The 25,688-nt window shown below is 38.0% G+C and overlaps 1 protein-coding gene across 1 annotated transcript in view; it reads right to left on the reverse strand.

Moving 5' to 3' along the window:
• The window catches only part of ptpn4a (protein tyrosine phosphatase non-receptor type 4a), a 78,627-nt gene that overhangs the window by 16,499 nt on the left and 36,440 nt on the right, over positions 1–25,688 (reverse strand). Inside the window, exons 3-14 of the mRNA XM_015000989.2 lie at positions 22,067–22,174; positions 21,061–21,103; positions 20,497–20,575; positions 19,106–19,150; positions 18,789–18,841; positions 14,204–14,324; positions 13,376–13,463; positions 11,979–12,067; positions 5,207–5,270; positions 3,639–3,811; positions 2,242–2,310; positions 662–796 (exon numbers count right to left, since the gene is read on the reverse strand). Of these exons, the coding sequence (XP_014856475.2) occupies positions 662–796; positions 2,242–2,310; positions 3,639–3,811; positions 5,207–5,270; positions 11,979–12,067; positions 13,376–13,463; positions 14,204–14,324; positions 18,789–18,841; positions 19,106–19,150; positions 20,497–20,575; positions 21,061–21,103; positions 22,067–22,174 (1,067 nt within the window). The remainder of the gene's footprint in view (positions 1–661; positions 797–2,241; positions 2,311–3,638; positions 3,812–5,206; positions 5,271–11,978; positions 12,068–13,375; positions 13,464–14,203; positions 14,325–18,788; positions 18,842–19,105; positions 19,151–20,496; positions 20,576–21,060; positions 21,104–22,066; positions 22,175–25,688) is intronic.

Here is a 25,688-nt window from a genome sequence, read left to right on the forward strand (position 1 = left end):
TGTTCTATCAGGGTTTATGTGCTAAACCAGAGATCTGCAACCTACACAAAACAAAGAGCCACTTTTGCCTCAGTCCAGGTAAATAAAACTAGTTCAAAGCCACAAATGTTACACAACCTTTCATGAAAAAACAAATTAAAATTCTGAATGAACATATACTATTATTACACTAAATATACTATTTTTTCTGTCTTTAGGTTTTAAAAAACATACAGCACTTACAAAAAAGGATTAATAATTATTTTTCTATGGGTTGCTGATGTTTGCAGATGATTTTCACAAATAAAAAGCAAAAAAAGAAAGTTTTCAATGTTATTCTGCTGTGGAAATCTGTTACAAAATTTATTTCATGCATAAAAATAAAATAAAATAAAAAACAAAAAAATGTATCCATTACACCAATATTTTAAAAAATCTTGTTGGCTCTAAATTTTTTAGCCAAATATTAAAATAATAATAAAATACATTAAAATTAGTTGTAATTTGACAAAACATGAACAAATTCAAGGGGTAAACATCTGCAAACCCCTGTATACTCAAACCTAATTCATTCCTACATCTAGAACCTATGCAACAACCTGTAAGGCGGCTTAGGCATTTTATTATGCATCATCTTTATAAAAAAAAAAATCACGAAGGACTAAAATCTGTTAGAACTCACTGGTTCGGCGTTCCAGGTGGCGAACGTGTGGGCAGGCTTTGGGTTTCCAGTCTCTCGTCTGATAGGCTGTTCCTGCTCACCGACTCCCAGTCGGTCCCGCCCACCAACTTCCTCGCCAATGGCTTGCTGGGAGACCTGCTCAGAAAATGTCGATTTCCAGTTACAACCAAACTAAAAACAAAACTCAGCTTGCCTCCACTTTATTCACGACAGCTAGTTTTCTTTATGTTTTCTGTACTGTGTCCTTGCTGTGGGCATGATGCTGTAACCGCCATTGACGAAAGCAAAACAGGAAAAAAATCAGGCACCTCACAGAATGAAGAATGAAGAGTGTTGAAGATGTTTTAACGCAAGAATAGCAGCTACTTGTGAGTGTGTGAACGTGCTGGGTGGAGAACCTAACACTTTCTGTTTCAGAATCAAAACCCTGCTTTTCTAATCTGGAATTAGCCTGATCAACCACATTGGTCCACATGTTAATGTCATGTTTTTATTCATAGTTCTTGTGGTTCACACATTTATTTACTGAATTGTTGTCACACATATATGTATAATCTTAGTCTGACAGGAAGAACAAAATGAAGGCCAGTTTGAGGTTTACATGCAGAAATAAGAAAATGCAACTTAAACTGATGAAAATAATTCTGGATTATTTGCGAAGTAGGAAAATGACACCGAGTATATCACTAAGCATCACTAAAAAGTTGATTTAATGAAGTCATTCAATTCAAAACATGAAAGTCATATTTTATATAGGGTTACTACAGATAGAGAGATGTAGTTCATTCTTTATTTCTCCAAAAACCCAAACCCAGTTCTGTTTCTCTAAACATTACCAATAAAAAGATTTTTATAGCACAAATGTTATTTTAAGACCACATTATGGTGAAGACTGCTGACTTGACAGTCACTGGTACCTTTAAAAAAATGGTTAAGCCACAAAAGCATTTTGCTAAAGAAGGAGCCTGTTCACGCCATGCTGCATCTAAGCTGAGATGCATATGTAAAGGTGGCTGTCGCTAATTTATGTGGGGAATTGTATCATGACACACTTCTGAGGAGTTTAACATTTTAAGGAGTTCAATGTCCTCAAACTTCCCACAGATTTCAACACAACTGCATCTTTAAAAACTATAAAAGTAGAACAAGGCCTCACAATTTCCAGGAACTGACGAGCTAAAACATTCATCTCGGACTCAGTCTGTGCCTAAATGTGTTGATGTTGTTTGACAAGAGATGGAAAATACTAGGAAGCAAGATTAGAGAGATGATTGGTGTATATTTAAAAAAAATAATTCTGATGAATCCCAAACGAGTATATAAGGGAAAGGTGTGCTGGTTAAAGTGTTAGCACATTAAGGCACCAGGGAGTGAAACTGATGCCCTTTTGGCTGAAACATAAACACCGATCGATTGAGTCATGTTGACTATTGAGTAGATTGATGAGCCGTTAATAAATGCAGGCTACCAGAATTTGCCCATAAAGCAAAAGTGAGTACAGTGGAGTCAAGTTGAGTCGTAACGGAAGAGGAAATTAGGCTGCTTCCATGTAACCACAAAGGACAGAAGGTTTTTACTACCTGGCAAAAACTCTGTCCTTGATCCCTTTCTCCTTTCCATACTGCACAGACTGCACTTCTGTCCTCCCACTAAAGAGAAAAACGAGGAAAACAACAGTTAATAACGTGATTTAAGTACTTAATATGGGTATTGTTCACTTTTCCCACAGTGAAATTTAAGCACTTTTCAAGCATTTTCAAGGTAACTTATGAAACTTTTGCAGTACCACAATATGGAGTTAAAAACAATAAAAAAGATCACAAAAAAGACATAATTTATTGCTGTTATCAGTACTGTGGTTTTATTGTACAGCTAAAATAAAACAACACTTAACTGTTTCAAGAAAAAAAAACCACATCCCAATTTTAGTAAAGTTGTTTTAACATATAAATTATAAGCCAACTGTTATTTTAGTTACATAGATAGTTAAGTCACTTAGCCATTAGGACTAATAAATATTAATTATATTGAAACAATCCAATTCATGTGAAGGTAAACGACCTTCTTGCTCAAATTAAATGTTTAAGCACAACATACAAAGAAAATTACAAAAAAAAAAATCTCTAAAAACCTTTCTCTTAAAATTTTCTGGCATTTAACAGAAAATATTTTTAGCAATTCTAACCCAAAAGTAGAAAAGAGTGATCTGATTTAACTTCAGACAGTGGAAAAAAATGAGTCTGTATCTTTTTATTTTGTGTTAAAGAAAAAAAAATTTGCTTAGAACTGCAAATGTTTTTCCAAATTTAGGCTTTTAATCAAGTTTCAGATTGAACATTGTTACAAAACTGTGCACTTTCTATGACTTCATACACAAATCCAGGCCCTATCACACATTGAAAGCATTTTCAAGTCAGTTCATTGAAAGGATTTCAAGTACCCAGTTCCTCTTAGGAACTGTTTAACAAGGTTAAGAACTATAAAAACAAACGAGAATTTAGTTTTGCAAGTCCTATCTCCTCAGTTTTAAAAATCTGTATTAAACCAAAGTCACATCATAACTGCAACACAGAAGTGATTCCAAAAATGATCTTTATAGGAAAGTGTGGAGATATCTCGAGGGCAAAAACACATTTGAGCCAAACATCAGACAAGGCTCGCTCACGTTGCATCACTGCTACTCAATAATACATCACAAGCCTCCCTTCATTTTTCACAGCCGCCTTTCATAGAAAAGGGAACTGAAAAAGGTTAGCTGTGAAATGAAACGGAGTTCGCATGGGGTGAATTTACTGTGGGGATAAAAGACACATTTCTAATGAATTCTATCTGAAGGGAGCAGAGCATCATTGTTAGTCTGTAAACTTTATGACAGGTCAAACTTTTTAAAGAAAATGGAGAACAATGTCTGGACCAAAGAGAAACGACAGGGGAAAAATTGCTCCTCTGGGAGAACATGTTGGGATGATCTTCTTACCAGTATCTGAACTTTGAGCCCAGGCTGAAGTAGTGAGCGAAGAAGTTTTTCTGTGGGGGTATGGGCCGCTCCAGCCTGAAAAAGGTGTGGTGCTCCACGCAGGCTTTCCACAGGTTCTTACAGGCCCGGTAGTTGACCATGTTGAAGCCCAGCAGTGTCTCCCGAGTCTCTGCCTGCACGCAGGAAGAAACACAGCAGCTTATGGAGGGCTGAGTCAAATGAAGGGATGGACAGCTGAGCAAAAGCCAGATGGATGAGTGGAGTAGCAAAAAAGCCAAATGAATGAATGAATGAATGAATGAATGAATGAATGAATGAATGGATGAATGAATGAATGGATGGATGGATGGATGGATGGATGGATGGATGGATGGATGGATGGATGGATGGATGGATGGATGGATGGATGGATGGATGGATGGATGGATGGATGGATGGATGGATGGATGGATGGAAGAAATGACTAATAGATAGCCAAACAGAAAGCCAGATGGATGCATGATGAATGGATGGATGACGAATAGATGATGGATGCAAGATGGATGCATGCACAAACTAACAAATAATCAAACGGATGGCCAGATGGATGTATGATGGATGATGGATGCCTAATGAATGGACGACTACTTGGTTTGGATGGATGGATAGATAATGGGACAAAGTCAGAAATTCCAAATACTTTTCATCCTCCATTTTATTACCCAGAAAAAACTTAAAACAAATTCTACACACTTCCAAACTGCATATTAACTTTCTTATGAAAACCATACCTCGTGAATATCTAATAAAAGTTATCTGAACAGATTTTCTTTTTAAAGTTTAGATGCTTCCAAGGCAACATCATTCTTGGACAGACAGAGAAACCAGTGGCAGAACAGTAAACATTACAACATTAGCAGTTAGCAGCACATGGCATTTCATTTTTTTCTAATCTTAACCTGTAATTTCTCCAACTCCAGATAACAGCCTGAAAGGCAACATGTGCAAAAGACTTTTAATCTTTTTCTTCAGCTGTGCTAAGGCTTGTTTTTGTTGTCCAACTCTACTCTTATATATCGTCCATATTTGGAAGCACAAAGGCATAAAGCATTGCCCTTTATAGCTTGTCACATCACAACACTTTTAAACTCCTTTAAAAATATTTAGAGTTATTTATGTTGCTAAACTTAAGCTTTGTAAGTTTTCAGCCACCAAAAAATTATAAAAAATGCTCTTTTAACATAGAATTGGTTTAAAAAACAAGAAAAATAGTTGCACAGTGACAAAATGCTGAAAGAAAACAAAGAGACTCAAATGTGAAACAAAGGATTTACGCAGGGGATTAATGCATGTTCAGACAAAGTCAGCAGGGGGTTAATCTGACACCTGATTACACAAACGGATACAGACGCAGCACAGCTGAAATGCTGCACCTTTACAAAGGTAGGTTCATACAGCTGACCCAATAAAAAGCAGTGTCTGAACTCCAGCTGTTTCGTTACTGAGGAGTGGGTGGGAAAAGTCGGTCTAGAGGTGTGTATGTGTTTGTGTGAGGGCGTGAGCATGTTTGTGTGTGTGTGTACACCCACCGCCTCTCTTCTCAGCTGGATGAAAAACTGTTTGCACTTGAAGGAGATTTTCACTATTTTCAACCTAGAAGTTGCAAAAGGGAACAATATAAAGTCAGTTGTTGCCTTTTATCACATAAATGTCACATTTTTAAACCTGGCAAAAATACCTCTGCAGCAATACAGAACTGTGTGGCAATAAATGTCTGATCTTGTTTGTACTTACCCTTTATGGAATCTAAATAAATATAGATAAAAACTTAAATGAATGGATCTACTCTTAAACATCTGACCCAAAAAAATCTAAGTTTCTGAAATCTGAACTTTGACTTCCCTGCTGCAAACACTTTTTTCTGAAAGATTTCAACAAGATATAGAAGTGTGTTCATTTGTGAGGTCAGACACTGATGTTGGACGAGAAGGCCTGCCTCGTTGTCTTCGTTCTAACTTATTCCAAACATGCTCCATCAGGTAGGGATCAGACCTACCAAGTTATTTCACACTAAACCCCCTCATTCAGGTGATTGTGGACCTTACAGTGGTGCATAGTCATGCTGGAACAACAGGAGATAAATCCCTAACCCACATGGTTGACAGTATGAAATTACCCCAAATGACTTGGTATGATGAAATACAAGAGTTTATTTTGTTAAAACCATAATTCTCTCGGCACCAGACATTACACCATCCTTTTGGCAGCTCCCAAATCCAAACTCACCCACTGAGATGTAAGACAGAGAGGCACGATTCGTCACTCCAAAGAGCATGTCTCTGTAGCTCAGAGTGTAGTGGTGGAGTAATATATGGAAATATTACTTCCCATAAATATTTCCATTATTTATGGAAATATTTACTTTCCATAAATATGGAAAGTAATATAATGGAACAATACTGTTCTGGTCATCTCTAATCTGAAGCCACATGAAGCATGGAGAGTTCTGGGTACTGTTTCACCTCAGCATCCACTGACTGCCCCCAACAGAAGGAAGACCAAGGCAAGACAAGAAAAACAGTAATATAGATACCATCCGTCAAATTTTAATTAACAAGTTGATGGATTAAAATACTCCAATAAATAATTGAACCCTACCACTCTTATTGCCCTTATCTTCCTTTTTGCACCATCAATTTTCCATTCGCTCTGTTTCAGTTGGTTAACTCATGGGTGTAGTGAAAGTCTGATGGGAAATTGGTGGTGTGAAAAGGTCAGGCGATAAAGTGTTTGGTTCAAAATGACGAGTACAAGGACCGCAATAATGGGGTTGATAAGGGTGATAAGGGAGTGGGGCTTAATCTATGGAGTACGATAAGGGTTATAAGGGGGTTGATTAGGGCGATAAAGGGGTTGATTAGGGTGATAAGGGGTGGGGCTCAATATCACAACTACAATAATTTGGATAAAGAGGCCAGTAAGGGCGATAAGGGGTCGGTTTCAATCTGTGCAGTATGATAAGGGTGATAAGAGTGATAGGGGTTCAGGGTTTAATCTGCATAATAAGGGTATTTGGGGTTTAATTTATCTGGGTAATGTCATCTTGTCAATTAAAACTTGACAGATGGTATTAGGTTTCTGAAAGGCAAAGCAAGGTTGAAAAAATAAAGTGAATAAAGACCCAACTTTAAAGCCCAGTGAAAAAAGCCCGGACTTATCCAGTACTTTCTATGCTTACTTCACCAAGAAAATCCTGAAATCAATTTTATTACGCCCTCACAGTGTGTAAGAATCCCGTGACTTCCTCTGCAATCTCTCCCCATGTTCTCAGACCTCAGAGTGCCTACTTTGCAAGTGAGAAAGGTTTGAGGAAAACCTCACAGCACAGTTTTCTCAGAGATTGCGGCTGTTCCACAAAACCAAACACAGAAACAGCCAGTGAACAGAATAAAGTCTGGTTATTGTGAAACATAGTTGTAATAATAACTTCTTGCAATTTTATGCATAAGTCATGTTTTATAACAAAGACGAGAACTATTGTGTCATGTTACACAGCCATAATGTTCATATGAATTCCTGCCTTCCTCTGTAGCTGCAGGGTTAGAAGCTTATCAGAGCAGAGGAGTCTCGAAACGGTACGACGGCACGTATTTTCCAATCTCACGTAGCAGCGAGGGCATAAATTATGCTAAAATCAGAGGACCACACGCGAGGCAGCAGTAAGACGGCTGCTGATGAGCGGCAGCAGCAGAGTAACATAATCCCTTCCCAGAGTTCTGCTGCTGCTGCTTCTGCTGCTGTGACTCATCGCTCTCTGCTAAATATATTTTACACACTCACTCGCACACGCACACTTGCATTGGCAACAACAGCACACACACTTAAGCAGAGTGTGAGTCATGCCCCATCCAAGTGTGGCTCATTTGTCAGGCTGTTGCAAACAGAAACGGGAAACAGGCGAAAATCTAAATGTCTCTCTGCTGCCGTCTTGCTCCCTATTTTTACCCTCAACTTTTAAACGGAAAGGAAAGACATTAAAAAAATAAAGAGGGGACAGGACGTTAGCAGTGAGCTAATAAGAGGGTAAAGAAAGACAATGAGTTCCAGAAAGTCAGTCAGAGTAAAGCTGAGAGACAGTGACTGCTATTATGGTTCGCTGTTCCTGTCTTAAGGACACGGTGCTGAACAGCTGCTGAGGACGCCACTGCTGCTCTCTAAATTTAACTCATCTGGGGGGATAAACTCAGGAGGCCTCGGCTTTGGTTTAAACCTTTTGCATTTAAACGTCGTCACTACGATAAAACAGAAATGCTGAAATTAGAATACAGGTGCATCGCAATTTACACTGTCATTGAATCGCTGATTTATTTTGGCAATTCAATTCAAAATGTGAAACTTATAGTGTTATAGATTCATGAATTTATTTCTGTTACGGTTATGGTTCAGTTCAGAAAAATGGTTTTAAATATAGACTTCTTCTCTTATGGACTACACTATTTTGGAGATGGCTGCTGACTTCAGTCAATGACGCCCGCCGCATAGAAGGGGAGTCACAAAAAGTCATCGCTAATGAAGATTAGCAGCAGAAGTGAGCCAGTGGTGCAGACGAATGTCATGCAGCCAAATTTATAATTACCCATGACAGACGCAAAAAAACACGTGAGCTAGCTAGCTAGCACGTTTAAATGCCTGAAGTCATAGAATAGAATGAAGACGTCTGAGTGTGACTCAAACTTTTGCCTCACAAGAAAAAAAGATTACACATAGTGAGAGGTAAAACAGTCTTTCCATGACAAAATTTAAGCCCTGTGATTAACGTATTTAAGACTAACTTAAATTTTTTAAAATTGAATTTAAGAAATATTAAGTTCTTAATTTTAGATACATGAATTTAAGACTTTTTAAGGATGCACAGGCACCCTGGCAAAGTTGAGTAGAAGGAAAAAGAATGGTTGAAACAGATGCACGAGAAACACTATTAACTTGAGAGAATTCTGAAGAAATTTTGAAGGAGAATTGCTTTAGGTGAAGTCGGCCAAACGCAGATAAATCCAGGAAATTGGCCACAGCAGTTTCTTAGAAAAATTAAAGAAAAAACATAAGGAGAGGGAAATAACATTTCGCCATAGATAGCACCGTCAAGAGGAAGATGTGTCTGCAATTCATATGAAATCCTGCCGTTACAACATGGGCTCATATGCTCCATACTACGCCACATTAATGCACAAATCCATGCAAAAGTAGCGCCAAACACCTATTAAGTGTGTACAGGCTGACAGTTTCATATCATAAATCATTTTTTTATTTGTGTAAACCTCTGAGATGCAAAACTTGGACTATAATGATCAAATTTAACAAAATGAAATGCTTGAAACATAACATTTTCTGTGCAACAAATTATTAAGATATGACAGTTTCACCTTCTCGACTGAAACTTCTCAATGATATAATACAACTCATTCATAGACGCAGGAGTTTGCATAACCTTTCAGAGTGAATAATGTTTCTCTTTTATCCTCTGCACACAGTAACATCTACTCTCTTCAAAATGCATCAGCAGATTTCCAAGTACTGATTCACCAGAGAACAAGACACAACGAGTGATAAGAGGAACTAACAGCAGAAAAGAGGTCAGTCAGAGCAAACAGATTTGATGGCTGTAATGTTTCCAGGAAGCACAGTTTAACACCAGGACACTGCTACGAATAAAAAAAAAAATAAAAAAAAAAGTTGGACTGAAGTGCATTATTCTGCAAAAGTTCAAGAGAGGCTTAGATATAAACATGCACTGTCAATAATCACCTTGTGAGAGATTTTGAAATACTATGCCAGCCAGTTCTCTGTAAAACTCTCTCTGGACGCAGCTCAACTGAGGCTGGCAGGAGGCCGATTAGAGCAGGTTTGTAACAAGGACATCCACAGTTTCAACTTCCACTTCAGTGGAAATGACAAAGAACATAAATATCAACAAAGAACACTTGTTTCAACAGCGAAAGAGCTTCTCAGCTGTGTTTCCTGTCCACACAAATCCACTCACTTCCACCTGATAGCTGCCAGGTTTTCTGCTGGCCAAAGAGGACACACGCTTTGAAGCACTTGGCTTTGGACAAGCGGGATATTGGCCTCCGAGCGGTTGGAATTGAAATCTCTGATCATAAAACTTCTGAACAGTGTCTCTGTAACATATGTTTGCTTTCAGGTACCGAAGCTAGTTGAAAAAAAAAAAGAGTTAAAACGGGGATTAGTAGCTCTTCTTCCTGATTACACACCTACCAAAAAATCTAGGATCAGTCTAATTAGTCGCTTTGCTAAACAGATGCAAGTCAAACAAATTATCTTTTTTGTTGTTGTTGTTGTTGTTTTGGCTTTGCTCAGCTGATTCTTATTTAACCAGCTTCAATTTCACTTTTTAACAATATTATCTTAATTGGTAATTAAGAGTAGCCTGTTAGGATGTTTGAATAGTAGGAATACTATTTGGTTAGAATATCTACTAGCAGTCTCCTTTTGTGTCTCCTGGAGTTTAGAAATCTTAGGAGGGTGTGACGTGATGGGCGGTTTTTTTATGAATCCATAATAGTCAGACATGAAGAACAACATGGTAGGCAGCGAAATAAACCAGGATTTTGAGTCTAGCTCTGTGTTTAAGCCACCTGAATGAATGGATGGATGCCTCTGTAGAAAAACAGGGTTACTTTCTAAACTCCCATCTTTTGTGCTCCTCACCTAAGAAGCAGTAAAACTATCCAAGATTGAATCTTCTCTCACACTTAGCATTTAGGCATTGCAGATAAATTCATGAGAAAAATCCAGGCATCGAGATCATCGGTTAGAGATGAGCAAGTTGAAAAATGTACAATTTGTCACTTTATAACCTGGAGGTTATACAGAAAACCCAACAAAGAATCTTATCACAAGCAGAAGAGAAAAGAGCAATTAAGTTTTTTTTTTTAAAGAAACAGCAATTGTTTCCATACTTTGAATAGTTTATCTCTCAGTTACCACAAAGATACAAAAACTGCACCGAGAAACACCTTATCCTCTCTTTTTTACTTATTCTCTTCTCCTCTGAGCAGACTATAAACCAGCATGTCATCACCCTCTGTGGGGTTGCAGTGAAACGCTGTGGTCCAACTGACCCAAATGTAACATGAAAGCATGTCATCTGGATCCAAACAGAAATGCATCTAAGTTGTGCACAACGACATCTGATATGAATGTTATGAATGTGCCTCATTGATGATTATGGAAGTTTAACTGGGAGAAGGCTGTGGCACTTAAAGCCGCTTAATTTAGTGAATATTTCAGTCTTGCTCAGTGGTTTTTCATTTTAAAATCTGATGCTTTCTAGATTCAAATTTCCACCTTCATTTTTGGTCATTTTTAACATCCAAATACAAATTTTACAGCAGACGCTTCCAGTAGTCAGCTTTAATTATACACCGTCTGCATTAAAGTAGTCGGTCACACCCGCTAACTTCTGCTGACTTCAGGTGTTTCACTCAGACCCATTGCCACAAGTGTGTGAAATCATAACCACGTTCTGCTTCCAGATTTCTGATGACCCAATGAGAATGTGAAGAATGTAAAGACAACGCTTTGATAGGCCCAGTGTGGCGCACACCGAGCCTTGACCTCGACCTCAGCCAGGAGCTTTGGAATGACCAGCGAGCCAGACCTTCTCATCTCTAAATGACCTCATGAAGACTCAACAGCATAAACAGGAAACATGTTGATGCTCCAAAATCCTGTGAAAAGCTGTGACACTGGAGGAACGATATGTATCTAGATGGAAAGTTGTGGGGATTTGCACCCTGATAAGGTAACGAATATTAAACACAAAATAACTAGTGTTTCATTTTTAAGTGACTTATTTTTTCTTTAACGTCTTCAGTGTTTACTGTTTCATACAATGGAGTGCTAGGGCCAGACTAATTTTTCTTTTCTTTTTTGGAGTTACAATACTACAAGACACCAAATCACCAGAACAAAGTTGTTAAAATACTAAGAAAAAGTTTTTATGAGTGCAAAGCTTCAATAATTATCCAGATCTAATGTGACCAGTTTAGCCCTGTTTCAAAGTCCTGTTACTGATACTAATTTGATGCTGATGTGTTGAAAGATTTGTAAAACCCATACCAATGATTAACTTCACAAGATGCTCAACATTCCTCATTTAAAAGTTTTAGTATTTTTTGTGTTTTAGTTTTCATAAAATGACGACTTCAATCTAGAAATGTAACGACGTTGGAAGCTAAATAAATATGCTGGACATGTAAAAACATATAAATAAACTCACATCAATGTCACTGTGGCATGTAACTTCACAGGCATGTGTTCAGTTTGTGTTTGTTCACTCACCATGGGAAGTAGTTGATCCGTACCCTGTTCTTGTAAACCACAATGCCAGCGGACATCACCCCAATCAGAATCTCTGCATTGCTCTGGTCCTAAACAGAGAGGAAGAGGCAACATTTGCATGATGAAGAGAGAGAATAATAAAACCAGGGTTGAACCAGAGAAAAATACACATGTATTTTTTTATGTCAAATTTCGATTTACACTATCTATGTTCAGACTCACGGGTCAACTTTTCCAAATCATTTGAAGATGCAAATGCAGATTTATTATTTATTTTTAAAAAGTTGGAAAACCATGTACAATTTGATTTTCATTTCACAATTACAGCACGACAAATGCGAAAAAGTTCAATGGTATTCATCGACTGAACCTACACATTTACCCAGAACAGAAAACACATAAAAAAAACTAACAAAGAGAAAGAAACCCGATGGTTTCAACTCAAAGGTAATGAAAAGGTTTGCAAACAGAACGAATGAAAGCACTCCTGATAGCTTTCAGAGCCCCAAGGGATGGCTAGCCAAAAGTGGATCCCATTAGCTCACTTGCTTTCAGCTAAGGCTTAAAAACTAAGACTAAAACCTGTATTTTTAAAATATGTTATATTTATAGTTTTTGGAAATCAGAAGAGACGGACACAAAACAAAAAAAGCTGCATCAGCTCTATTGAAAGGAAATCCCAGACAAATAAACCACTGATCTTGTGGTTTTACGGAAGATTATTAAGATGGGAGAAACTACATTAGCTAAACATTCTTGATACGGACGAAACTCCACATGTAGTCAGATCAGTTATCACGGATAACACAGGTGGTGCAAATGACTCCTACTAAAAATGAAATTAATCTCTGGTGTTTCTCCTACTAAATGAGGAAAGAGACTCATTTGATTCAATTTTTAAGATGGATGCTATGATCAAGTGCTCTTGTGAGCACTTGATCATATTTTTTTTTTATCTCAGCACTGTTCAGCTGAATCCATACTGTTTACCCAACAGCTCATCTCTTCATATTTCCACCCCATCATGACATTATGGCTGATGGTACATTGTTCTAATTTCCGTCATGTGGATTCTCTCTATAGGATGAGCAGGAAATGACAAGATGAAAGCACCATTCATCCTTAGAGTGAGGGTTACATAACAAATCTTTAATCTTTTTTCTATTTATCATTCTACATCTATCCAGAGGATGTGAAAAGAACGACGGTTTCAGGATTCTGCTTTTAAGATGAGAAGGTGTCAATGTAAACAATGAAACTAATGGTTTCATTTCCAGTTGCACAGCTGCTTGCCTCTGCAACTGGTGGCAGTGTTCAAGCTACACAAATCTTATGTTTCCATAAGCATAAAGAAACACACGCAGGAAATAACAGACATGGAATTAAACCTTACTCACCCTTGCATAGTGCAGCTCCACCCCGTAGAGCTCTAGCGAGCGTGCTGTGTTCAGATAATTAAACTCCGACTGGGCAGGAGACAGACCGCTGAGAGAGGGAGGAGGGGACGGAGACAGATGGGGACGAGAGCGTGGCGGTGAGTGCAACGGGAGCGTCGATGACAGGGTGGCAGAGAGGGAGAAGGAGACAAAAGAAAAATAAATCGTCAGCCACAGATGAATTGAAGTAATTGCAAGAAAAGGGGTCAAGTAAAGGGCAGCGCAAAAGGTGTGCTGGTGTGTGAATCTGTGTATGTCGGAACAGACTGGGTAAGCTACTGTAGGTGTGGATGTCTCTAAAGATTACCAGAGGATCAAAATGTGATGCACATGAAGGGGGGGAAATTATTTATGGCTGATCTGTTTATTACACACATTTTAAAATTCCAGTCAAATTTCAAGAGCTTGCATGCATGGATGCATGGATGCATGCATGGATGGATGGATGGATGGATGGATGGATGGATGCATGGATGGATGGATGGATGGATGGATGCATGGATGGATGGATGGATGGATGGATGGATGGATGGATGGATGGATGAGCATATTTTTGCATGGATGAATGAATGGAAATATTTGTCAATACTCCAATCTTTTCTCCAGAACTGTGAAATAATAAATCAAAAAAATTTAAGACATATCAATGTAACATAGACACTCTAATCTAATCTGGATTTGAAAATTGTTCTTTCCCACCACAGAGTCTGCTCCCACCGTCTCTCCCCGTTTACACATAATCCGGTCTGAGTGGCGGCCAGCAGCCCTGCAGCGAGCGGCTCGGCGTACCTGTGCTGCTGGTGATGTTTGGAGACCTCTTTGTGGAAGTCTTGTGGGGGGTTTGGGATGAAGCAGAATTCGGACAGGTAGCCGGAAGAATGCTCCGCTTCATTGTAGTCCCCCAACTCGGCTACAGGAAGAGAGAGGGGGAAAAAAGACCAATATGTGACTTCAATAAAACAAAACCAGAATGACTACTGACAAATGATCTTCATTTTATATGCTAGTTGGAAAATTGCTGGTTCATTTCCTCTGGAAAAACATTGCCTAATTTTAGTCTATAAGTCAAAGCAGTTTCCCTTTTCCTTTTATATGATGGCACTACTTCAATAATCAAACATGCACAAAGGGATGTCCACTCCAAATAAGTTTTTATTTTTAAAACTTTACCAATACAGTGGGTTATAAACTTGTTTCAAACCTGATCTGCTGTGGTTGAATAATGATTAGCTCCAAGATGTTACAACCACTGTACCTCATCATGTTCCACATTTTGTTATTACTGGTAAGAAAACATAAATCTGATAGAAAAATCATGATTTATGTTCCGTTTTATATTATTTTCAACTGAAAATACATCAAAACTATATATCAACTAATAAAAACCAAAACAAACTGACTGGCCGGCACCTTATTTGTTGACAAACAACCCTTTAATCTTTGATGTCTGCTTAAAGTGAAGCAATTTCAGCCAGAGAACAGTATAACAACCATCGCTACAGTATTTTTAAAATTTTAACATCAGCACCAAACCACAGCTGAACTTTGTTACAACATCTGTGAATCTTTCTGTAATCCACTCTGTGGTGTCAGCAGTTTACACAGAAACAGTGCGCAGATAACGATGAAGTCCTTTTATACCTTCAGCCCACATTTTCTGAGAATACGGCCTGCACTATCAAAAAGGGAACTGCATGTGTCATTAAAGCCACAATGCAAGTATGATTAGGGCAGTGTGATGCGACAGCATCAAATGATTAAAATGTTATACGGCTATGATCAAACGCTTTTGAACTTTCATGTGAATCTTATCTAGGGCGTAAAGGGGGTGTTCAAAACGTGGCCTGTGGGCCATTTTTCGTCCTTGAACAGTTTTTGTTTGGCCCCTGACTGCAAGTCAAAACTAGTCAAAATTTGGCCAAGAAAATAGAAAACAATTCATGACCCAGAAAATTTGGAAATCGTCTGTTTTTGTTTTAAAAAGGCAACAGTCCTGAATCTTGTTTTTTGTTTGTTTGTTTTAGATCTTTAATCATAAACAGATTTCATTAAAAATTTGTTCATTGTTTAACGGGTTAAACTAAAAAGAAGAAAAAAAAAATCACAAACAAATTTTTAAATTAATGCATTTTGTGGCCTGCCACTAGTTTTGGTCCATTTTGGACTGTGGTAATCTAAGACGCACACATGTAACAAAAAGTCATTAGGAGCCATTTCTAAACAACTAGAAATTCCCCAATCGTTAGTCGAAACAATTAGACATTTCATTACTTTGTGAACTTCAGCAGTTAAAATTACACAGTTTTCTGTGTAATTTTAAAGTTACACAATTACAATTAAAGTCCCTAAAGACCTCATAATGCGGTCTAATGCATTGTCTTTCCTCTCAACAAACTAATGGGAATGCTCTTCTATGTGCGTACAATGTATTTTACAACATAACAGGCATCGGCGGAAGAATTTAGACCTGCCTTTATTGTTTTGGGACTTTCTTTTTAATAAAATCATTTTATTAAAGAAACACAATTTAATTGTCTCAGACAAATAGAAGGAAACCCGACGGTTCCAACTCGAAAGCAATGAAAAGGCTTGCGGGCAACAAACGGAACGAATTAAAAGACTCCTGATAGCTTTCAGAGCCCTCAGGGTTTACTAGCCAAAAGCGGATCCCATTAGCTCACTTGCTTTCAGCTGAAGCTTAAAAACATCAATTCGTTCAAGTAGTCCCTTGACTGACCTGCAGGCCCGTAGCCTAAGCATATTGACCAACAAATCAATGGCAGCTCAGACGCTCATTGATGCGTACACACCACTAGGGCTCTGCACAGTTCGGCGCCAACATTAAAACACCTAACAGGTGAGGAGAAGAACACTGTGGACGTGACGGCATCCGCCAAAAGACTTGGATTTAAGATACGAGTTCCTTATTAGGTTTTTTTCTTGTTGTTTGAGTTGTTAAATGAAAGGAGCTGGTGAAAGTTTAAGGCTACTTGCAAAGACAGGAAAAAGCTAAAAGAAAAAACAAATGCAAAAGAAGAAAAAATTAAGATAATTGAGGAATTGGCTTGTAACAAGAATCAGTTATTTTCCAGTAGCTGCTGAATACTCTCAGTCTGTTTTAATGTTTTTTTCTTTAAATGTGAGCAGATGTAAGTGGGAGTACGGATGTTACGAGTGACTTTATAGGAGTTGTTTGCATGCTGATGGATTGTATAACTCATACTGTTTCAATTATGAATTATATTTATTGAATAGTGTCCAGCTGTTTTTATGCATTCTCTTCTTATATAAAAAATTACCAGCTAAGTAAGGGCATACAGCTGGAAATTAGCACCAGAGATACAACTTGATACGATGCATCTTTCCTCTGAGGTTAATGTCTACTGTACATCGTCTCTGTTTTCGATAAATAAATCATAAAATTTAAAAACAAACAGCCCATCAACAGCATTTCTGTGGTTCATTCCAGTTGAGAGAGGGAGACTGCAAACTACAGTAAAGTTGTTCTTTATTCATTCGAGGTTAAAACTTATGTCTACAATTGTTAATTTTAAAACTTTTTTTAAATACATATTTTATTTTGCAAATTTTTAAAATGTAAATACAAAAATTCACCATAAAGACATTGCACATATTTCTACTTTGGCCCGACTTTATATATGAAATTAGCAAAAGAACAGAATGAATGATGTATGAAAATCAACTAAAGTCGATACTTGAAGGTCTAAATGTTAAAAATCTTAAATCAGAAATTGAAAAACAGGAATTCTGAATTTTGCACGTATGAAAATAAATCAAAGTCAAATTTTGCATGCATCAGTAAGTATATGCAGAATACAAGTACATTCTATCTGCTTCAACCACTGTTAGAATAAACCGGACAGTGAACCCAATGAAAACAGCCGTTTCAAGTTTAAGCTTGAAATAAAATACAGAAACAGGAAGGGATAAAACACAGCTAACCCGTATTTTATTCCCCTTCACCAAGATATTTACAATGTTGAGGGAAGGTGTACTTTTTTCTGCAGCTTTTCAGTCAATCATAAAACAGGAATTTAGGGCTACCAGGAGGGATTTCATATCTTTTGAGAATGCAGGCTTGAGTGTGGGATTTGGAGTCAGCAGAGCTGGCAGTCGAGCTGAATTAGCAGCATAGCAGCTGCTTCAAGCCATTTTTTTTCCTCCCCAAAGCAAACATTTATCTCCATAATCTGTGCTGGCACTGTGAAGAGTGACAGCATGGACCCAGCAACACAGTATGTGTGTGTCAGTGTAAAAGCCGTAGGGTCAGAGCCACGAAGGTCTAGGTCAAATCTCTTGTTTGACCTACATACTGAGGCTGTGCAGATTCCTGGCTAAATATGCCATAGAGGGGGGGAGCAGAGGGACTGGAGGGGGGAGGAGTTACTGGTGCTGAAATGACAAATGAAACATGGCAGCAGGCAAAAGGCATCAATACAATAAGTAAGAATTTAAGAAATGTGTTGGGATTCAATAAGATTAGCTCCTAAAATCTATTGGTTCAAACTAATCTCTAGTTTCACACCAACATTTCCAATAATAAGATAACAACAATGTGAACAGGCTTCTTAAAGAGATGCATTTATGTCATTTTAAACATTTGTGAGCTACTGAAAACTACTCAAAATCTTTTTTTTTGGGGGGCGGGGGGGTGAAAAATAGTAAATATGGTAAATATGATAAACTGTGAAATCAAAGAAAAATGTTGGATTGGTCCCTGAATTTTGTCTCCATACTAGGACTAGGTTTTTCAGACACATACTGTACAGTTAAGCTCAAAATTATTCATTATTTGGATTTAGAGGAATCTACGTTTCTTCTGACTGGAAGTAATATTAACATTTCGGAGTGGTACAGCCAGTCTTCAATCTGACAGAGAAACTATGGAGGCAGCTAAACATTAGGGTGATGGCAAGGAGACCTTCCAACACGGAGCTCATTGCCAAAGATAAATAAATGTTAGAGAGTCAAAGTTGTAATTTATCTGTTCTGGCTGTTAATCAAAAAGCAAGAAGAAATGCACATTAAGCTGGAAATATGAAGAGATATTGAGAATCAACTCAGCAGTTAGCCAAACTACTCACCTATCAATCTGCTTCTGCACATTGATTTATTATTAAAGGTCGACTTTAGAGAAAACCAGCATCGCATGCAATGTAACCAATGGTAATATAGAAACCCATCCCACCACATGGTTTTAAAGAAAGTCTCCATGGCTTCCAGAGCAGCAGTTGTAAAAGCACTCCGGCAACCACAGTCATTACATTTAACAGTGTGTGTAGCTAAGGAGAGCCCTAATGAATCGCCTTTTCATTGTTACATGTAATGGGTGTACCCAGGGAGCAATGCTTACACTGAACAGCATAGGATGCCAGCAGCGCAGCTGTGTTGTGAGGACAGGGCAATCTGAAAATAGAAAGAAAAATAAAACACATGAACTCAAACGCACAAAACTTCAAAGGTTTCTGCACTGGATAATATTTAAGATGTGGCTGTTTTCAGAGAACATAATATTAGGATTTGATAACTAGAATTCAAACATGATTAAAAAAAGAAAACTAATTAGCATGCTGTGCATGAAGCCAGAGGTTCACTCCCATAAAGCCACAGTTCATGACTCATCCCACTTTTATAATAAAACAACAGATTCCTAAAGTACGACATGCTCACCTTCCAGTTAATATATCCTGCTTGATCTGAAGGAAATATTGGTACCTTATGGGGGAAAAACATAACATAATGACAACAGATGAGCAAACTGTCCAGTTGGTTTTGAAAATTAGACATAATGGGCAGTGAATGCATTCCAGAAAGGTTGTATTTTGATTATTAACCACAATAAACTAAGGAAACATTTTTTCTTTACCTGAGGAACTGTACGAGAACTACTCTAAAACTGTATGTAAAGCCGACAAGTGGCAAATATTTTACATTTGAACTGTCCTGAGAATTCATATCTTCTCTGGTGTCACAATGAAATGCCTTTATGTGCAATATGGAAGTGTGTGCGCTTTTCCCTCTCTGACAATTTTAGATCACAAAGGATTGCAAAAGCAGAGATTGTGAGATTATCTATTCTTTTATTTATGTGTCACAGTTCTATGCTCTTACTCAAATGCACCAGTTCCATTTTCCTCCTTCAGCTTCATAAAAACGCTAATGTTAGCTATGCATGAACTGTTACTGATTTTATTGATGAACATAGTAACAATTCAACAAGCACTACCATTTTCAAGTAAAATCAATATTAAAACTGTCTTTATTTTCCAAATTATTAGAGCACCAAGAGTTAAATGTAACTGTATGCTCAACTTTTTAATCACATTAGGATAGATGCTGAAGTTAACATTTAGCTGTTTTGGGTTTGCCTTCTTGGAAATCCAGTATTGTAACAGAAGATTTTAGGTTTAACATAAAGTATGTGTCTTCTATTTACTGAGCTTTTGCTTCCATTTTAATTTCATAAAAACTCCAGCAAAAGCAACACTAGCAGCAGTTTTACTAAAAAGCAGATGTGGTTCCAGCCATATATTAAACTTGGCTAAATCTGTATCACATATTTTTACAAAGTGTGACACATTTGTAGTTCTTGATGGTGTAAATATGCCTTTTTTAAAAGTCCTGTCATATTTTGTATTTGTGTGATTTATAAACCTCTTCTCTGCAAAAATCGGGTTATTGCTATGTTGCATAAAAATGCATGCTTAGTTTATTATTTAGCATATACAAATAAAGAATGTACTTTTTGTTGCCTGAGAGAGTTTTCAACTTGATAAGTCTCTTCATGTGGACGCCTCTTTAATGTGGATATATTAGTTTGTATCTTAAAGTGAAGTTGTAAAGATGTGGATCTTTACATATCTAGGTGCTGCTAGAAAGCGTTTAAATCAAATACCTAAAACTCAAACGCCTAAAAGTAGCTTTACTTTGCATCCTGCTAAAATTAAAAAAAAAGAAATAAGAAAAACATGAACTCTGTCTCAAATTCCAGTTAATAATGTGGATGAAACGATGTAAAACCTGTAACATAATGACGCTGTGGTGATGACGTACGGACTTACCGTGTGTATTCTTCCTGAAGTTTACTCGGATCAGTCACAAAGAATTTGACTCTGAAGCTCAGGTTATGTGGAGACCCTCCTGAAGGAAGTCAGGAGAAACATCAAGCATTTCAATTATATCAATATCTCATGCATGTATGCCATTTATACAATTGACATTTTCTCCACACCATTTTTCATTCACAAAACTCAGCACAAAGAAAAAGCGGTGAGTCAATCAACCAAAATAAAAACAAAAGTTGAAGTACAGTTCAATCATTGCTGCAGGACGACTGCCGGCTCCACTTGAGCTACTCCTTAATTGTCCTGCATGTTACAAATTCTATTACTCATTATCAAAAAGAAAAGAGCAGAGTTGAAATGGAGTTTAATCATTGCTCCAGGCGTTTTCAGAATGGTAAATGACATCATGGACTTTTGCTGGAGGCAAAGTGTGGATTGTTAAATGTTACTGAGACTAAACTGCGGATAGGAACACGCTGAAAAGTGATCAAGTTGGAGTAGGGTGAACGTTTCTGATGGTTTGGTTAAGAGTTCAGGTGGTGTGTGGTGGATTTCACCTACTTTTTAACTGTTTCCTGATGGGCTTATTGGGATCCAGCCAGCGCTGTAAAATATTGATAAGAACAGACTTAGAGTCACTCTGCACAAAGCTGGACCACATCATTTCAATTATTCACCGGTGGCCGTCAACAGAAACACAGAAACCTGCCAAAGGCTCACACAGATAAAAACAAAACAATCAAACAATCAAGGTAATAAAACAGGGGGAAAAAAGCAGGCTAGAGCTGAAACAATTAGTCACATTAATCATGTTGACTCATTGTTTAAATAATCTGCAACTAATTTAGTAAACAATAAATCAGTAATTGGAGTATATATATTCAAAAAAGGCCATTTGCTGAAAAACAACAGAGCGCTAATTAAGGCAAAACTGCACAAAAATATATACATTACGCAAATTAGACAGGTTTTATGTGATAAACATAACGGGTGTTATGTTTATCACATAAACATAACACCTGTTACACTCTTTCATGAAAATGAAGGAGCATTTATGAATGTTTGACAGTTGTCATAAAGTGTCATTTGGTAAATAATGACACTTTTAATGCAAAGTTGCTCTAAAAGTTGCATTGAAAGTCCATTAAAAGTGCCAACTTTGCATCATTAACAAAATAATAACACTTTAATGCGAAGTTGGCACTTTTAATGGACTTTCAATGCAACTTTTAGAACAACTTTGCATTAAAAGTGTCATTATTTACCGAATGAGATTCATAAATGCTCCTTCATGCTCATGACTAATGTCATATTTAAATAAATTAAGTGTAACCAAATAAATCAACAAATTGTTGAACAGCATCTTTTTATTTAGCTTTAGATGCATCCTTGTTAGAATGTAAAACGCTTGAAATAATTGCCTTTTTACACTCAAGTATGGTAGATATTAAGTTAAGTCCGTTTTATAGAAGAATTAAAATCCCACAGATCTTTACTACGTTAATCCACAATTGATGGCACTACAATAACACACAAACACACTGTAGACTGAGAGCAGGATACTAACTGGTGTATCTGAGCCATCATCAGCCAGGTGCAGGCCAAAGTAGTCTCTCTCGGTCAGCTCCAGGTGCTTAAACACGGCGTCCAGCAGCATCTGGCCGTGATCCGACTTCTGCGGAGAAGAAAAGAAAAACAACGAATAAGCGCACTGCTCGTTGTGTTGCTTGGCAAACTGGTCTGCGAATCCCATCTTGCAGCTCCCCCCTGAAAGGTCAGGGAAGGAACAGCGAGCGAGCCGAATCCCCTTTTCCCACCACAGACATCTAAATTATTTAAAAACACCCTCGCTGCTGCAGAAACATTCCATCCATTTAAAATTTATCTGCAACTAGTCCGTGTTGAGCCTCATTTAATATGGTTCCAACCGCATTGGGGAGTTACATGTTTAAGGAATTAAGCTGATGAACTCCTGTGGGCTGCTGTTTCTTTAAATTTGTCTCCAGTTTGAGCAGAAATATATTATCACAACCACTTAATGACGGTATTTTCACATTAATGAACAGAATCGATCTGTTAAAACAACTTAATTCAAATCCAGCTGACTTCAAAATCATCCAAACAGAAGCTGGGCCTGACCATGGATTCGAAAGAGAGAGAATAATTTGACTTTTGGACAGACTGCGGTGAACTGGATGCGAGCCAAACAGCGAAATGTCACACTAATGGAAGCGGGAAAAATCTAAACAAGGGGAAGCAAATCAAAGAGTGAACAGAGTGCCACTTAGAAAAGAAAGAACGGCTGGAAAAAGCGGGGAATAATTGATCGAATCCATCATTAAAACCTCATCGTTCTGAGAGAGCGTAGGACGGGCGAGAGGATAAACTGTGGGAACACAAGTGGAGCAGAAATTCACACCTGATCCTGTAACTTTGAGAGCAAGAGGGAGAAGCCGAGTGTGGAACGCCATCAGCGCTCCCACGGGAGAAAAGTCACACACACACAGAGACACAGTTTGTGCTTTCGTCCACTTCTCCTGTTTGCCCTGGTGACACAGTTTTACAGCGCAGGGTGTGTGAGCGAACGATAGCTGACAGTTGACATGTTGACATGCAGCCCTCTAGGAGAGCTGGCAGTGAGCGTTTGTGTGTGTGCGTGTGTAGTCGACGGCTGTCAAAGCTCCATTAAATGTTAGTGAAGCCTGTGTGCCCCTCTGTTCTTTTTCAGCATTTCAACTTGTGAAGTGGTGTAAAACAACTGCTGGGAATAATTAACATAAGAGCAATCAGTTTGCAATGAGGCCGTCAGGGCAGCAGCAGTGGTTTTGCTTGTCTTTTTGGCAAAACAACAGTCATATTAGATGGAGAACATCTGCGAAGATCAATATTTAAGTGTTGCCAAAGATTCTCACTTACATCTAGGTCTGGACTTTGACTAGGCCATTGTAACGTGTTTACACACCTGTCTTGGTTGTGAAAAGGTCGTTTTCACACCCTGTTCACAGACTGATGTAACTCTGATTACATCTGATTGGCCAAACTCTACTGATATTTAGAAAGAGAATGTGTGGCCTACACACAAAGCGATAATACATTCTTATGATCTACTTGCATCCCACTTATAGAAACAGGCAGGTACTTTACAGGCACATAGGGCCATTATTCATAACAATCAAATAACTATGTTACCTTCAGTTGCTATAAAAATGCCATGTATGACTTAAAAGAAATTTGACTTTGTAATTTAACACCTTGAAATGGGCCTCTGTCTCTTTAAGAAATTCCTGCACTTTCTAAAACATTGCTTTCAGAAAGCCACCACAACGTTTTTACCAGCGTTGCACTGAGAAGCAGTTGGTATAATGAGCTCAGCAGATGCTTCACCAGGTGTTTACTAATTGCTGCTGGCTAGTCTTAAGGAGCTGATTAGGATTTCATTCTCGAAGGCGGCGCTCGGTCCACCCAGGCGTTTTTCACAGCTGACTGGCTGCCATGGGTGATTAAATGATTTCTCAAGAATGCATGAAGGAACATTTCAACATGTTGTGAAGATATTATAACACAGTTTAAAGCTCAGAAATGTCAATTGTACATAATACTGCCCTTTTAAAAGAAAAAATAGAAGTGAAAAACATTTCGGTTTGTATCCCCCTGCTATGAAGACACATTTATCCTCTCTACATGAGAACTCTAGAACTTTTCCACTGCTTCTCCTTTGTATGATGCAGCTTTTCAGTTGGATGTGGGAGCCCTCTGTGAGTCTCACACTGCGCTCGCACACCGAATGTGAGCCAGCGCAACGGCAAACAGCCGTATGCTGTTGAAATAAAAACTGAATCACACAGGCAAACATGTCCGCATGCAGTCCTTTTCAGTCGTCTTACCGAACAACAATTTTAAGAGTAGCTGATGGGTCGAACTCACAGAGAATGTGTCACCATGTGTCACACAATGTAAACTACTGGAGACTTTCAAAAGGGGGGGGGCGCGAGCGAAAGAATGCAAATGAAAGTAGAAAGAGACACTGAGGGAGACGAGAAAAAGCATGGAAGAAAAGAGGTGATTGACGATGCGACCGGGTGAGACAAACGCTCTTTGTGCCGACTGAAAAAGCGTCTGTGTACATGAGAGTGAGGAGAGAGGAAGGAGACATGGTGATAGAGAGCAATCACGAGAGACTGGCTGAGAGCGGGAGGAAAAGGGGAGCGGAGGGGGAAGATGTGATGATAAGTTTTATACCCTTGGGGTTTGTCTTTGGCATCAAAGTGAAAAAAAGACCAACAGACAGTGGCTGGAGTGACACTGAAGGGGGAAACCCCAGTGTTTGTGTGCCTAGTGACACATGGACTTCCCTTCTGCAACAGGAAATAAGACTGAACATGGAGGATGAGTTTGTATTTGAGGAGAAGGGAAGTTCAGGAACGATAAAGGAAGACTGTCCAGACAGGAAAACATGATCATGAAATAAAATGTTATACTTACATCCATCAAACCAAAAACGAATTATGTCTTTTCAGTACTTACTAAATTACTTTCTCTTCCACCTATAGATTTTTTTTTTTTGCCCAAATTCCTGGTTAATCAGTTAATTAGTTGCTTGTAAAATGAATTCTTATCTCAAATTTAAACCACAGTAATGGTCCCAACTCCAGCCACTTATAAAGAATTTAATGGTTTAAATGCAACCCGAAAGATGAGTAAAAGAAAGAACTTTGCAACTTTCTCTACGAAATCCCTTTTTATGTCTGGACTTTAACTGGATTATTCAATCCAACTCTGGATATGTATTTGTCTGTATGACGAACCTCTGACCAGGGGTGGGTATTTATTGTATCATTTATCGGTAAGAATATCAATTTATCGTTGTTACAATAAATTCCAATTAATGATTAAAACTCCCAAAACTGTTCATATTTGTGGGATTATTAGTTTTACTAGGTTCTGTGATGTTTGTTCATATAAAAAAAATATCAATAAACTTGAAAATATGATTAAATGCAGTTACTTTGTGCAGTTTAGTAATAACAATCACACTTGTTTATGTGACTGGTATCTTAGGGAAACGTATTGCAAACAGGATTGTTTTTCAAGAGCAGTATTTCCGTTTGTGAGGCTACGATTGCTGTGACACAAAGTCATACAGTTACCTAAGAAATAGCACTAAATAGTTCTAGTCATCACTTTTATCG

Source organism: Poecilia mexicana, unplaced genomic scaffold (genome assembly GCF_051168715.1).
Source record: "Poecilia mexicana isolate PSO_F unplaced genomic scaffold, ASM5116871v1 scaffold_2, whole genome shotgun sequence".
NCBI classification, from domain to species: domain Eukaryota; kingdom Metazoa; phylum Chordata; class Actinopteri; order Cyprinodontiformes; family Poeciliidae; genus Poecilia; species Poecilia mexicana.